The following is a 15,430-nucleotide window of genomic DNA, read 5'->3' as shown; positions in this document are numbered from 1 at the left end:
GCTCTCCCCAGAGCAGGGGACATGAGCAGCTTTTGCCAAGGCTGATCCAGGCACGGACAGCCCGCTGCAGGGCTGGGGCTCGCCCCGCTCAGCTCCAGGTGATGCTGCCCCTGCCCGGACACCAGCCCTGGGCCACATCCCCCCGAAGGGCACTGACAGTAGACGGGGCAGGAGGTTCTGCGGCACGGAGGGGCCAGGCAGAGAACACCTTGTTCAGGTCACTCTTCTTCCATGGGGCTCGGCCTCCCCTGCTGAGGACAAAGCTGTGTTTGCACCCCAGGAGTGCCTTGTGCTCTCACTAAATGACTACAGCCACACACACTGCCTGTGCACACTCCTGACCCAGTTACCTCGTTCTCTGGTCCCCAGATGCTTTCTACAACCAGGGATTAAGTTTAGCAGCCAATCCCCAAACCTGCTGCCCAGAGAAATCTCCATTTTTCTTATATAGAAAACGTGAGGAAAGGAAGCACAACTTCCCCTGGCAGAGCAGCAGGGCTGTGGTAAGGCCACAGCCATCCCATTTCGCTATTGGGAACTCAGCAGTAACTTTCCCTCTTGCCCCCTGGCTGCTTGTGGGGATGTGCTGTCAAGTCCCAAAAGATCCTGTGTCGCCAAGGGGTGTTCATACCCCTGGAGCATCTGGTGCTCATGAAGCCTGACTGTGCCTCTGCCCTCTGCAGAGAGGAGCTGCCGGGAGAGCTCTGGGAGAGCAGCCCTGGCTGCCCAGGGTGCTGTTACACAACGGCAGGAGCAGTGCTGCACACTGGGACCTGTAGTCCTGGGGCATCTCATCATCCTCTGCCTTCAATCGCGCTCCCCGCAGCCTCCTCACAGGCCAGGTCTGTCCTTGCTGTTCAGCCCATCAGCTCGGGGCAGGAGCTGCACTCCAGAGCTTTGCCGTGCTCCCGGAGCTGCCCCGAGCATTCCTGTCCGGCTGCAGGCCGGGCCTCCCTCTCCCGGCAGCCTCCAGCCCGCAGGACAGCGGGAACAGCGCCGGGAATGCCGCCCCCAGCAGCCTCCCATCAGTCCCAGACCACAGGCGAGAAAAGCACAAGCCCTGCCGGGCTCCCTCCTGCCAGCTGGGCAGAGAATGCCCGGCACAGTCCCTTCAGAGCACAGCAGCCTCTCTAACAGGTATAATTTTTTCCAGAGGAGTTCAACAGCCGGCATTTATAGGACTGAGGGTAACTTCTAAAAAGCCAGCTCACTGTTGATACTTCCTTTTGAGTATGCTCAGATCCAATTTTTAAATTGAAACTAAAAGCAGCGGTGCTTCCATTTCACAAGTTTCAGTGCCAAATCTGTGTTTTACAGCCAGGGCTTATCATTCCATAGGACTTCTCACACTAGTAAGCTTCATACCGATGAGGAAAACACCAGCTCCACAGTAAAGTGTTCTACAGGCACATGCTAAATCCCACTTCTGTTCTGTTTTGGCAGTAGAAGTCCTTGATGTAAATGGGAACAGAAGATGCAGGTAAATCCAAAACACAGTGATGTCTGTTCAGCCTCCTCTGGAAAATACTTAGTCAGACCCTGAGTAAAAATGAGAAAGTCCAAGACAAGGAAAAGTATATGCTAGGACAAATCTAAGGGGTATTGTTGTAAACACCACTCCTCATCAGCAACCATTAGTAGTATGACCAGCTTTTATGTAATTTAACTTACAAATAGAGTTTGAGACTTACTGATAAACACATCAGGTAGCACATGCTACCTGTCACTTGATTCTGATCTCCTTTCAGTTCAATACTTTCCCTGATTTTTTTTTTTCCCTCTGTAACATTAAACCTCACTCTTGCAAAATCCAAACATTCAAAAAATTCTTTTTCTGGTTTTCCAGTCCATTCCTATTTACAGTCTAGTGAAAACTGTTTAAAGTGCAATTCTGTCTTTCCAGTCTACATTCCTTCCATTCTAGTCCCACTTCCTGCAGTTCTCTTGGGTGGCTTTTGCTTTGCACCGTAACTGTCTGAGTTAAGACGTAATGCTCTCAGTAGAAGCTGGGTTTGCAAACACAGGTCAAAGCATAGCATGTGTCCAAAACAGCCATCTGAAGGCAGCTGGCAAAATGGAGCTTTGCTATTAGCTGACACCACCCCAAAAACTCAGGGGACCACCTGGGGATCAGAGGGCAGCAGTCCTGACACTGAGGCCCTTGACAATTGAGCAATGGTTTACAAAGAGTTAATAATCTAAAGCTTTCAACAAGCAGAAAAACAGAGCTGTAAATAGAAGTGAAGGCTCAGAAAGACAAGACAGAGAGGGGGGTTGGATACAGAAGCACCATGAGCAGCCCAAGGACTCAAATACCTCAATGAAAACATCTAAGGACTGGAAATACACAATCTACAGGCAGTGGAGGGTAAGGAAGAGACAGCTGCAGCAGTGAAAATATTCCAGGAATGGTACAAATGGGGTTAGTGAACCAGGATTTATCAACAGGACTTTCCTAGTATGCACATTACTTTTCCATTATGCAATATTTAGACCTTCTCTCATGCAATTCAAACAAACTCCCAAGTTTTTAACCCTCTTACCAAGTCTATAGGAGCCACTTGGAATAGGAAGGCACTGGTGCCTCACATAGCTCTGTGGACACTGTGGCACTGTGGATCTTTGCCATGAAACAAAATAGAAAATACCAGGAGGGAAGTGTAGTTGTTCAAATCCATGGCAAGCACTAGCCCTGGAAGAGCCCAGCATCTCTCATGCCCTTTCCAACTCTAAGTCCTGTCCATGGAAACAAGGATTTCTTCTTTATCAGAGAATCACCAATGTCAGCTGAGTTGTCACTGAGGTCTATGTTCTGCCACCATGACCACATGAACAGAGCACCTGCTCCTCAGCTCTCATCTTTGCCCTCAGTCCTGGTAGTGCATGAGCATACACTAAAGTAACACCATAAATTTTACAGCCCACGTGAAACTACTGCCTTCTGAAAGAGCCAATCTTGCTATTACAGCTCTGCTTTGTCCATGATGGTACAATTCCTGATTAGTCCCTTGATGGCTAACCTCTATTGCAGCCCCCTCCCTGAGCTGACGACTCCCCCTGTGCTCCCTCCAGACAGAGCACTCTGTTGAAGGATCTTGGTATACGAAGCCAGGGCTCAACACCTTGACAAACAAGCTCCCCTTTTCCCAAAGCTCTGAGCCACAGTTCCATAACAGAAAAGGAGTGCAACACCAGAACATTCATTTACAGGATGTATTTATTACACTGTAAAAAGTCCATTGGATTTGTAGCCATTTACTCTGTATGTACACTGGTTGTATTCCCACACCAACTGCAGGTTCCTCTCCATACAGGATACACTGGGTTGGAGTCCCACCCATGCCCCTCCCAGTCACCAGGGGGATTTCCAAGATTGAAATTACTGAGAATTTAGCCAACTAGTCGAGGGAGGAGGAGGAGGATCAGCGATGCAGTGTTTGCCAGGCAGCCAGCTCTGCTCTGGACATGAGCAGCAGGAAGAGCAGGATCTCCTTGCAGCAAGATGGAAGCACAAGAATCACTGCCAGGGCCTCAGCTGCAGAGGCCTTCTGGGGGCAGAAGGAGATGGGATCCCAACAAGAAGATGCAGAAGGGTGTGATCTCTTCAGAGCTTCCAAGAGAAACCACTGCAGACCTGCTGGGCACCTGTCAGCAGGTGCCACAGCTCCCCACATCTGTAGCTGAAGAGGATGTTTTTCTAAGGAAGGGGCTGGTCACCAAGAGACCAATGTGTAGTGAGTGGCAAACAACAACACATGGTGGCCCCAGAAGTGCTGTGTGAGACATGGCCATGGTGTTCTGCTCTCAGCATTTCCTTCTCATCTACTCAGAGCCTTCTGGATTTGCCTTCTCCAAACAGAAAGCCTGATTACATTTACAGGAGCAGGGATGAAAGCCCCTATCAGACTTGCCTGTTGCTTAATCTGTATCTTGTTTGGGGGTTGCTGTCATCTGTGTTGCAGGAAGGAAAGCATGTGCCAGCAGGCAAGAAGCCCTATGTAGCAATCTGGGAGCTGCACTGTAAGCAATCCACATTTCTAATAAAGTTCTCTACCTGCTGAACCCAGGCATGCCCAGATCCCAAACAAAGCAGTGCAACCACAAGAGTCAGCATGAAAGCTAGGGAATGGCTGGGGAATTGCCCAGGGACTGGGACTGAGTAATCTTGAGAGGCAGTCCTGTACTGCAACCACTCTCTGGTGTTACATCAAAAAGTTTTCCTTCTTTACCAGATGAACTGGTGGCAGCTTGGTCCCAGGCTGCTGGGCACGGGCATTGCCTGGCCCCTGAGATTGCCAAGGCAGGAAGGAGACTGGTCAGTGGAACTGGACACTCCTCCATGAAGACAAGGATTTTGGGGCAGATTTCTAGGTGATGCCACAAGAAGGGAGCAGGATGGGATGTGTTCCAGAGGACTGTGAAAACAGCCCTTCTGCTCAGGTTAGCATCATCTTTTAAAACAAACATGCCCACTACTAGAGAACATTTGGCCAGCATCCTCCACCCACAGAGCCTCCTCAGCAGACAGTTCTCTGACACCCTCCAACTAATTGACTTCAGAGCTTGTCATAGGGTCAGTGGGCCGTGGAGTAGCTAAGAGGGGAACAGGAGAGGTGGCTTCAATTAGGGCTGGGTTGAGAATGATTGGAAGAGTCATAGGTGGCACCCCAACCTGCAGGGGAGAGGCGAGAGGCTGCAGGATGAGTGGTGGCTGTGCTGTTGTAGGAGGTATGTCTGTAACAGGGCTTGACTTGGTTGAAGCTGATGGTGGGAAGGAAGGAGAGGCAGAGGTGCTGATGGCGGGTGAGGCAGGTGCAGTGGGTCTCTCAGAATCTGGAAGAAGGAAGAGACAAAATAGATTCTTACACAGGTCCTGACAAAGTCAAAACTAAGTCAAAACTCAAAACTAAGCAGGGCTGAAAATCAACTCAAGGCCTTTTCAGACTTGCCCCTTCATACAAGGCCCTGAGGAGCAGGGGTCAATCATAGGCATTCTGCCCACACCAATAACCTCAGCAACAACTTTTCCATATGGAAGCATGACGTTTCACAACACTAGAGGCCTGGTCACCAGAGATCATGCTAAAGCAAGGAAAAGAAGATCTGTGCCACCATGCTGGGAAAGTGATTCCAGAAAAAACAAAACAGGACTCACCACTCAGTTCACAAGGCTTCTCCGAAGGAGCCACATGGGTGGATGGTCTCACATCCCCCACAGGAGAAGGGGGCAGGGCAGACACTATTGTTTTCTGATGCTGCTGCTCCACTGGTACGTTTGGGACAGGATCTGGAAAGACAAAACATGTAGTGAGATCACACATCACTTTGTTCACTCCTTTTGCGCTTGTGCCAAGTTCCCACAGCCTTCTACAACTCTTTTCATCAGCTTCAAGGCATTATGGCAGCTGGGTACTAGACAAGTGCAAGCACTGGTCCAAAATCTGTGTTCTTAAGGTTTCCCAGCCTCTTGTACCTTGGATGACTGTCTGTTTGAAGAGCTCATCCCGCAGCCGAGGTAAGAAACAGTCAATGCGCTCCCAGGTGATCTCCCAGAGATCTGAGTATCCTGTCCGTGAGTCAGCACTGTGGAATATCCCAGCTGTATCCATGACAAGCAGCATATTCTTCAGAGACTCTGGAATGGCCTCCAGCTATAATCAGAGTCAGGACACAGAATGAACAGATAGCAATGAATCAAAGCTCAAAACAACTGATGAGCTGCCTTGGAAACTGTGGCTAGGCAAGAAATCGTGGAACAAAATGGTTTGGAAAGGAATAAAAAGTTAAAAATCCCAAAACCCCACACCAAATCAAAAGACCTTTCAAGTTTAGAAGGTTAAAGTGCAATAAATGGCTGTCCAAAGGACTGCATCCAGCACCTTACCAGTAAGTCACTGGAGCCAGCATGCATGTATTTGTCCATAAAATCCAGGATTGTGAGCCACAGGGCAGCAAAGGTGGTCAGTGACAGCAGTGGGGACAGATGCTGTAGGAACACCTGGGAAAAAACACAACTTCTGTCAACAAGTAGTATAGGGGCTGCTGTTCCCAGACAAGCCAGTGTCACAAATCTGGATTCCCCCTCCTTGTGGCAGTCTGGGAACATGCACAGGACTGGCCTGAGGATGCCACGGGCCTCTACCCTTCTGAATTGCGTATGTGAAGGAGTGGATCTTGTCTCCTTTGTGGAAGGCCTCTGCAGTCTGCATCACCATGTCTTCTAGCCTTTCCAGACCTCTGCCTCTAAGGTCACAACTATCAGCTTGTGACACGCATCTTTTCACCCCAAGAACAGGCTGTCTTCAACTAATGTTGAGTGAAATATTTCTCTCTATCATAAAGTCACAAACCTCTTCCTAACAACTTTTCCAAGGACTAGAATTATGGAGACAGTTCTGGAAAGAAGGCATGTCCCAGCAGCAGAAGCTGATGGAGAAGCCCAGCACTGAAGACAGTCAAACTAGCACCCTGACACCTGTCCAGATCAGAGATGCTGAGAAGCAAACACAGCAAACAGTTTGGTTTTCTTGAGGAATATGGTCTCCCCTAAGCTTTCAGGCAGCAGAGGTGTGCTCACCTTGGAGAGTAGCGTTGAGGCTCTCATCCTAGTTTCTTCCATCCCACCAACATCAGCTGGGCTGATGTTCTCAAGTAGCTTGGTTAGCAGAGGAAACAGCACCTGTTGGATCAGACACAAGGATATTTTAGAGCTGAAAAATGACTGATGAGATTTTCACAGACGGCCTTACAGAAAGGTACTGGCTTTTGGGACTGGTGGCTTCTAGGCAGAGGACATGATGGAAGCAATGGGACATGCACGTGTGTGGATTCACCTCAATACTCTAAAAGGCCCTGTCAGACGCCTAAGGAGAGAGGAACTTTTCACAGGATCAGAATAGGGAACATCTTGTCTGTTGCAGTGAACATGCTGCTCAAGAAGACAGTGTTGAAGTAGGACAACACTCCTGCACACAGCTTTGCTCTTTGTGACAATGCTGCCCTGCTCACATGCCCATCCCAGCCAGGCAGTTACCTTGTTGAAGCAGGACTCCCACTCCAGGGCATCCAGGGCCTGCAGGTCATGTACCAGGAGGGCTCGCTGCAAGTAAGTCAGTGCTTGCATCCGTATCTGGCGTCGGGCATCACAGCACAGCCAGGCAATACCTGCAAGAGAAGGACTCAGGGCAAAGCCCACAGGGAGAGTGTCACACCCCTACTTCCCCAGGATAGAGTAAAAAGTCTACTGAAGATCAAAAACTCTCTGTGAAAAAGAAAGGATTATACTTGTTCTAGGCCACAGGCAGTCTACTACCAGATCCAGAAAAATGCTGGCAGCTAACTCATCCTAAAGATGTCTTTCCAAATCTGATACAAGTTCTTATTCAACTACAACAGACCCTAAAAACAACCTATGCCTGCTTTCTGCAGTCAGTTCTTGGCTCCTTAAATTTCCTGTCATGACTTTGGAAGTGTCTCTGCTCAGTCTCATCACCAGGGGATGGCTTTACCCTGTAGCAAAGGACACCAGCAGTTGGCCCACAGTGTCCGGGAATCCGCTGTGATTTTCCTGGCCGCTGTCTCCAGGTGTCGCTGCTCCTCTGCCCAGGAGCTGTAGATTCCAGCTGCTCGTGTGTGCAACGTATGCATGAGGTCCAGGAGCTGCAAGTACACGGCACGGTAAGGAACACACAGCACATCAAATTTTGAAGCAGCTCTGATCTCTGCTGTTTCTCCAAACGAGGCTAAAAGGCTCATGCTACTCGAGTCTGCTTTCTGTATGTACACAGCCACGCACAGTTATAGAGATGGTGCCAGGCCCTGCTGTCTATGCCCTCCTTAAGTGGGTCAAGCGCCAGGTATCTTCAACAAGATTTATGTCAGTTCAGTAGCCACGCCAATCCCAACTTTGAGGAACACCATTCCAGCCCTGTCTAAAGGCTCTTTCCTGGCACAAAGCATTGACTCTCCCAGGCAAAGGGATAAACCCAGTGATTCAGCTGTGCTGTCCAGAACAACTGCAACATTTTTCCTTAACAAAAAAGGCATGTGAAGCACATGCAAAGTTCCCTTGCCTGTATGGGCACATAACAGCACTCTAGTCAGTTTACTAGTGAACTGAGACCCAACATCCTGGGAGTCAGCAGAGCTGTGCCTTCACACCTTTGAAGTACCAGCTGGGGAGAAATTACTCCCTTAGCCCAGTCCTCGGTACTTGAAATTGCAGTGCCTCAGCCAACAGGGCTTTCCCCTTTCCTTAAGCTCAGATGCCCTGTCAGACTCCTTGCTAATCCTACAGGAACCCTCATATCTCCAAATGACCTTAATCCATTTTACCTACTACAGTGACTCACAGCTTTCAACCTCCTCCTTGCTTTTCAAAGGACCTCTCTCTCCACTGCTATCTTGCTTTTGCCAGTACAAATTGCAGGCTTCCTCTTTCAGAACCACATACTGCCTCCCACAGACACCCTCTGCCATCCAGTGCCCACTTATCCTGGATGCAGCTCTCCCTTGCCCCATAAGGAATACCGAGCCAGACCATAAGAACAGGAAAGGAGAGGAGGAAATCCTTGCTATACTTACGTCCTGACTAACCTGTAAAGACACAGTGTGGTAGCTGGCAGGGATGCTCTCGTCCTCGTCCTCATCACTGTGTGTGTGTGCCTGGTGCTGGCTCAAGACCCGGGATCGCCGTGTGGAGCTGTCTTTTGGCTTTTTTTTTAACCGACTGGATTTGCTGTCATACCTGTGGCTCTTCCCCCTCTTCTCCTGGGACTTGTAGCCTAGAATGTAAAAGGCAACAACATTCCATATACCACAGTCCACTACAAAATGTTCTGCTTTTCAACACACAGGGCAGCCACCTTCTGATATCCCCAGTGAAGGGCCCTTGTCCTCTGAAATGACCACTACCTGCTTGAAGGGGACCCAGGGCCCCTCAAGAACAACTTTCCGCAAGAGCTGATACTGCTGTCTCCACATCAACTCCAGACCTCCCCTCCATCCCAGGGAGGGGGATAAGAACCTGTCTCACAGGAGACAGGACAGTTTTCTCCTGGTAGGCCACTTTCTTTGGGTTGGGGACTCATTCCATGACAGTATACTTCACACTGCTTGCTGACTGGGCACCCCAAGCCGAACCCTGGTTGACAAGTGAAGGGCCATCTTACCCCCATTCAAGCTGGCCTCCACGAAGATACGTATTGTTTTGACACAGAGCTCAAAGTTCTCGGGTGTAACATGGGCAGCATCTCGCACGATGAAGGACAAGGACTCGACACATTTCATGAGAGACTTTGTGTCATGTGGGCCCAAATCCAGCCCCACCGTCAGGCTGTACTGGTTGACGAGAGGTGATGGACCCAGCCTGCTGAGCCCAGGAGTGGATCTGGAGTTGTCGATGTCATCTTTCCCCACCTGCAAGCCACAGCAAGCAGGTAAGCAGGAGAGGGTAACATAACAAGAAGCATCTCATACATACACCAAAAGAGCCTTTCTTCAGAAGCCAACAGGTAATGTTTCTGTAAGGCCCATTTCCCTTTTTTCCTCATTTGCCTCAAAACTTTCTCCTTTCCATCTGTGTCTCTCTCCATCCTGCTTTCACATTATCAGCTCATCTTAGCTCTCATTTCTACTGTCTTATTCTTTCTCTCACTACCACACACTCCACTCACTCACTACCACAACCATGATAGGAGTAGTTTTCTTTGGGCACCAGAAGCCCACTGGCTACTCACCACTAGCCAGCCACTGTTCATGACGTCCACATCTGTGACCGAGCGATGCATCTTCCCTGGCTTCCCATGGTCTGTGTACACCTCGGAGTCAGAGGTGTAGCCACGGTCCAGGCTCATGTCACTTGGATGGTAGGAGGAGGACACCTCACTGTCTGATTGAGCACCTTTAAGACAAAAGGCATGGGGTTTAGATCAAAGCCAAATCGAGAACTTGCAAGAGTAGCTGTGGATAACAGAGAAGCAATCCAAATTAGTCAGATTAGCATCAACCAGGAACCACAAGTGGTTATTAGTATGTTCTACACCTGTTAGATCAACCTGCCCTGACATTTAGGATAACCTTAAATTTCACATGTCTCAAGAGAGAAGTCCTTGTGAGGGACAAATTTAAGTTACTGATATGTTATTTGGAAGTAAAAACTTGTCCTCTGCATTGTTCAACACCATCTAGAAACTCATCAGCAGACAGGCAGACTTGCTGTGAACAGAGTGCACCAAACATTTTCAGAAGGGGATAGAGAACTAATGTTTTGATGTGCAAGGTGCCAAGTCAAGCAGTTTACCTTATCAGCAAAGACAAAAGCAGTAAAAGAGAAAGAAGAAAGAAAGGAGAGAGATAAGAGGACACAGCTCAGCATTAATCCAGAGGGCAAAGTCTGTAAGTGTTTTAAAAAAAAATCATACTTCTCCCATCTGTCTAGTACAAAGCATGTCAAAGAAGTTCTAGAAAAGCAGAGCCTTCTGGAAAAGACCTTTATTGCTCTTTGCTTTAGAAGTCTGAAGACATCAGCCTCAAATATATTGACAGCTGGCTAAAGCAAAACTGAACAATCTGCTGAAAAGACCACCTTTCTAACACAGCCAAGAGAAGTGAGAAATAGTGCACTGGTCTTGTGGGAATGGACTATCCCCAAATGGATCTGGAAATGTAATTTTAAAGAACAACTCATTTTATGAGAACCTTAAAAAGGGGACAGTGAAGAACCAGTCCCACAAAAGAAGCAAGTACAACAGGAACAGCAGCTGGGTTTACATTACATGCCCAGATAAGAGATTACGGTACCCAAGGCACCAAACCACAACCAGCAGAAAATGCTTCTTGGGTAGAGCAAAGACCTCCTACAGCTGCCAGAACTGATATCAGTTTTCCTCCCACTGCTCCCCAGGGACTAGCACCTGGATTGCTGCTCACTAGGAAGAGATGGCAGAATAGAGACAGGAACAGACCATGAAGAGTGAACAGCAGGTGCTGGTCTTTAATCTTGCTAATGTAGTTTAATATCAGCTTTGTTTTCTTGCAGTCCCCTTTGCTAATTGAAAAGCTTGAGGAAGCAGCTGCTTATCTGGCAGGCAGGCATCAGATTTCCTAGCAAAAGCTGGCCTGTCTTACCTGTGTCGTTATCTGCCCTTGCTGTAACCTGCAGGGCTGCGGGTGGCTTCACCCCAGATCCGATGCACTCCAGGAGGGTGAAGAGCGTGTACCAGTCATCCCCTGAGTGAATGTTGGCAGCATTGGTCTTCAGCAGTTCGTGGAGGCCATAGGCAACTTCGTGGCTAACTCTGGACAGCACGTTTGGTTTCATCATAAGTAAGATACGTAATGAGAGGAGAACCTGGCCAGAAAAGGAGACAAGAATAACAGATCCTATTACTTACACTCTATTCTCACAGTGTACTCTTTCATCTGTTAGAGCTGGTTACAACTGCTGTTTGTTGTTTCCTGCAGCACAGGTAAAATATGGATCCATCCAACAGCAACTGGTTCCCTGTGTCACTGGGTATAGCTACAAAATCCCAGTAACTGCCTGTCAAAAATCCCTTACCTGTGCACTGATCTCATCTCGACGGAGCAGTCGAATGGCCAGTCTCAGCAGCCCCACCACTGCCCTCTCCACCAAGAAGCAGAACTCCATTGCATGGACACAGAGATGATAAAGGTGGTCTCGGACAGTTTGCCAGACACAGGTCACACGGTCCCTAGCCACAACAAGGAGGGGGGAAAGAATAGAATGAAAGGAAGTAAGACAAGCAAGATCCAGCAACCTCTTCCACAGCTCCCAACAATCCATTATTTCTTAACTCCAATTAAAAATTCCAGTTGGGATATATAAGAACAGACACATAGAAACAACAAAACCATCAAACTTCTTACTCATTACTTGCAAAGCAATTGAGTGGGAGAATTCTCCCTCTGGAGTTTAGTTTATACTTTTCAAATTTCAGGATATCAAGTACTAATTCATGAGCTAATAGCTTTTCTGTTTGCACATGCTAGAGTGGAATTGTTAAGCCCTGAAATTACAGCCACATGCTGCTTCAACTGGCAAATCACAGACATAAGGAACTCATTCCCTGGACCAGACAGCCGCTGCAGTAAAGCAGGGACATCACAGTGAAAGTGCATATATTTCAAGGTCATACCTGTTCTCTAGAACAATCCGCAGAAGCATCTCCAAGCAGAAGGCTGCATCTTCTTCATCATATGTCTCCTCATCAGGAGTCACAGAGATCAGAGCCTGGAAGAACCATGATATTTTTATGAATCACAAGCTCCCAAAAATGGGGAACCAACAGAATGCTTTGAGTCTGGCCAAAACTGTACTCCACTGTCTAGTGAGGTCATGCATAGTCAAAGGCATTGGATAGAGAGGTCAAGCTGAATCTATGGGAAATTTTTATTATTATTATTGTGCAAAATGCAGTATGAACTTACAAGATGTTAAACTCTGACAAAGTGTCTCAGACAAAGAGGAACTCTGATATCCAGAAGCTTCTTACTAATAGTATGTGAATTGCAGAAAAAGCAGTCATACCTAAGAATGACTACAAATACTGGAGTTATTCTTCTCAAGCCATCAGCTTGTACATGAAGGGAGAATTCTTGACATAACTGGAGTAGGAGCACAGTGTTCCGCCAGAACTGAGATGACACTCTCCCAGGGAGATGAGCTTCCCTAGCCCAAAGGCTAAGGAGTCCAGCCTTATTACATCTCCCACAGCAGACAGGTACCATACTATTTAGGGACACACTATCAAATATTTCTGTACAGCTCTTGCCTCTAGAGTAGCCTCTTAGAATGCTCTCATTAGGTACACAGCACACTTGAAATGATGAAAATCTTTAAGCTTTGACACTGAACTACAAATACTTTCAAATATTTGCCAGGAGTTCTCAAGGCTTTTAGAATGCATTCCTCAATTTAATGTTTTCTTCTACTGCCGGAGCAATTTGTGTCTGCCAGCACAGAAGTTACTTTTAACAGGTGAATTAAAGACTAGTTTCACATTCCAAATTGTTCCAATACCTCCTCTGAGGACAGAGGAGTTAAGTGAGTACACAGCACATATCCACTGTCATGCATAGCATATTTGTTCCACGACCATCCAGTCCCTTGCCCAATATCTCTCTCACCTTCATGAGCTCCTGGAGAGATTCAAGTTGGAGAAATTTGCTTTCTGTGATCAGCTTCTCAGGATCACATTGCTGCAAAATACAGAAAAGACAACTGTGTATCTGGGGGCTGTGGAAGGCATACAAACAGATCCTCCAGAAACACATCATGTTCACAGGAAAGGCACAGATAGTTGAGATCGTTCTTTAACATGAATTACTTTTAACAGACCTGATCTGTGCTAGACAGATTTTATCAGATAACTCCTCTGGCCACACAGAGGTCAAACCTCAAGTTCAGAATTTGTTGGCACCATATACCTTTACACTGTCTTGGAAAAGATTAGTTGTTTGAGAATTCATTAATTTGTCTTTAAATATAGGACTGTGATGCCCAGGGCAGATCCCAGCCTGAGCAATCATTCCTGTTTTGATGTGTTAGTCGTGCACAGCAGCACAAAAGACCATTTAGCTGTCAATCCAGATATGCTCCTCTGTAGTTTCTTTCAGTTCTCAAGTCTCCTGTTACCTGCGATACCGGCAAAGCAGTATGTATATTTATGCTTCTGTTGCCTGTTACCCACATAGTATTGTCACCAAGGCAAAAACATGGTTCTTCTACAGCCTATAGGTTACCTTTATGCATTCCAAAGCTGCTCTCTTTGCCTCCTGTGTTTCCGTAGATGGCCCTCTCATACCAGATTGCTCTGTCCCACTGAGGGTGAGCCAACTAACAAAACTCAGTACTGTTGATTCACCACTGCAAATCAGAAGACACCAGCATCAGTAAGAAAACAAGAAATCATGTTATTTTCCAACCTTAGTACAAAAAAGACTGCCTGGGACACCTATGCCACTCACCGGTTAGATGGTGTCTCCTCACGCTGCAGATAGATTTTGCCATTAGGATCCACAAAGTCTTCAACCTGGAACACAGACCAGGACATGCATATGACTAATTGTCCACTTCTTTATAGCCCTCTTCCCCAGCCTCATTATATTTCTCTTAGTGATCAAACACTACACCAAACCGCCCATATGTGTGCAGTCAAACCCAGCTCTTCACCCCACTATCCTGTCAGTAAAGTGCCATTCTCATCTGGTAACAGCAATGCAGTGCCCTAGTACTTCATGCCTATAAGCATGTCCCTCTTCTGCACAACATTCAAAATCTGTTCAAGTAAAATAAATGCTGCAATTCCTCAAATCTAACAAGAAATGAGAAAAAATTAAACAAGCTCTGAAAGAAACTGCACATAACTTGAACGCTATACCCTTCACAGGCTTCTAAGTTCTGTACACACTTAACCAAAGCCAGACCTTTGCAAGAGAGCTCCCTTACTTTTGGAGCTGGATCTATGAAAAGCCAGCTCCCCACTCCCCTAACTCATCAGTTATCCACCAGCCAGCTAATTATTACCTCCACCATGGCCTTGGGCAGCAGCTCTGCTCGGAAAAGCTGCAGCATGGCCTCCATGATGTTTTTCCAGCCCTCTCGCAGAATGTCACCATGGCGATGGGCCAAGTGAAACACTGTCTTTGCTGCAATATGGGCCTTGGGATTACTTCCAAAAACAGTGGGCAGGTTCTCAATAGACTGCAGGAAAGAAGAGGCGGTGGCAATCAGTCAGAAAGAGATGTTTTTAACAGGAATTAGGGCAGATGCTTCAGAACTAGTTATGGGGAAGATAACAATTCTCTGTACGATGCTTGGATAACTCCTCAGCTCACATTCACTTTGCACAAAAACAAGGAAAAGGTAGTGTACCTGGTACAAGCTGAATCACTGAACCACCTAGATATAAACTCCTCAAGAATGACAACTCAGAACATTTTGAAAGCGCATGCTGAAAACCCACTAATTTATCCTGCTACAGGAACTCAGCTCGGGATCAAAGCCTTCTACAAAAAGTACCACATCTCCTCTGGAAGCAGCAATTACTCTGCTGTGCTGTTAGAGAAGGAAATTATGGCCAAAACCACTACTGACTTGTAAAATTACTGCTACCACTACCTAACAGCAAGATTCAAAGTAATTTAATCCTAACATGAAGTCTCTGCCAGTGATTGCTGGATCTCAAATCCTCACGATCTGCTCAATGCACTCATGACTTTTCAAAATACAAAAACTGTGCTAAGTCATTGAAACCAACCAAGCATACGCTGCCAAAACAAGAAAAAACCAGCAACCATGTGAGATAATGTCAAACAGTGTAACATGTTCCATGATTCTACAGTTACTTAAGATCATTGCAATCTTCCTTTTGCAAAGAGATGGGCTTTGCCATTCTCTTGTTTATGT

General features: G+C 47.1%; 1 protein-coding gene across 2 annotated transcripts in view; it reads right to left on the bottom strand.

Moving 5' to 3' along the window:
- Positions 1 to 3,205: 3,205 nt before the first annotated feature.
- The window catches only part of GBF1 (golgi brefeldin A resistant guanine nucleotide exchange factor 1), a 98,606-nt gene continuing 86,381 nt past the window's right edge, over positions 3,206 to 15,430 (bottom strand). Inside the window, exons 24-40 of one of the 2 annotated variants that reach the window (XM_083866070.1) lie at positions 14,549 to 14,725; positions 13,990 to 14,054; positions 13,765 to 13,888; positions 13,150 to 13,221; positions 12,159 to 12,253; positions 11,561 to 11,714; positions 11,128 to 11,350; positions 9,738 to 9,901; positions 9,171 to 9,417; positions 8,584 to 8,783; positions 7,509 to 7,659; positions 7,034 to 7,164; positions 6,578 to 6,679; positions 5,885 to 5,998; positions 5,474 to 5,651; positions 5,156 to 5,287; positions 3,206 to 4,833 (exon numbers count right to left, since the gene is read on the bottom strand). In XM_083866070.1, the coding sequence (XP_083722196.1) occupies positions 4,547 to 4,833; positions 5,156 to 5,287; positions 5,474 to 5,651; positions 5,885 to 5,998; positions 6,578 to 6,679; positions 7,034 to 7,164; positions 7,509 to 7,659; positions 8,584 to 8,783; positions 9,171 to 9,417; positions 9,738 to 9,901; positions 11,128 to 11,350; positions 11,561 to 11,714; positions 12,159 to 12,253; positions 13,150 to 13,221; positions 13,765 to 13,888; positions 13,990 to 14,054; positions 14,549 to 14,725 (2,616 nt within the window). In that variant the 3' untranslated portion in view covers positions 3,206 to 4,546. The remainder of the gene's footprint in view (positions 4,834 to 5,155; positions 5,288 to 5,473; positions 5,652 to 5,884; positions 5,999 to 6,577; positions 6,680 to 7,033; positions 7,165 to 7,508; positions 7,660 to 8,583; positions 8,784 to 9,170; positions 9,418 to 9,737; positions 9,902 to 11,127; positions 11,351 to 11,560; positions 11,715 to 12,158; positions 12,254 to 13,149; positions 13,222 to 13,764; positions 13,889 to 13,989; positions 14,055 to 14,548; positions 14,726 to 15,430) is intronic. The other variant, XM_083866071.1, reaches the window with a different exon arrangement.

This window comes from Zosterops lateralis (genome assembly GCF_965231275.1).
Source record: "Zosterops lateralis genome assembly, chromosome: 8".
Lineage (NCBI taxonomy): Eukaryota > Metazoa > Chordata > Aves > Passeriformes > Zosteropidae > Zosterops > Zosterops lateralis.
Note: the sequence above shows the minus strand (reverse complement) of the source record. Positions and strands in the feature narration are given on the sequence as shown.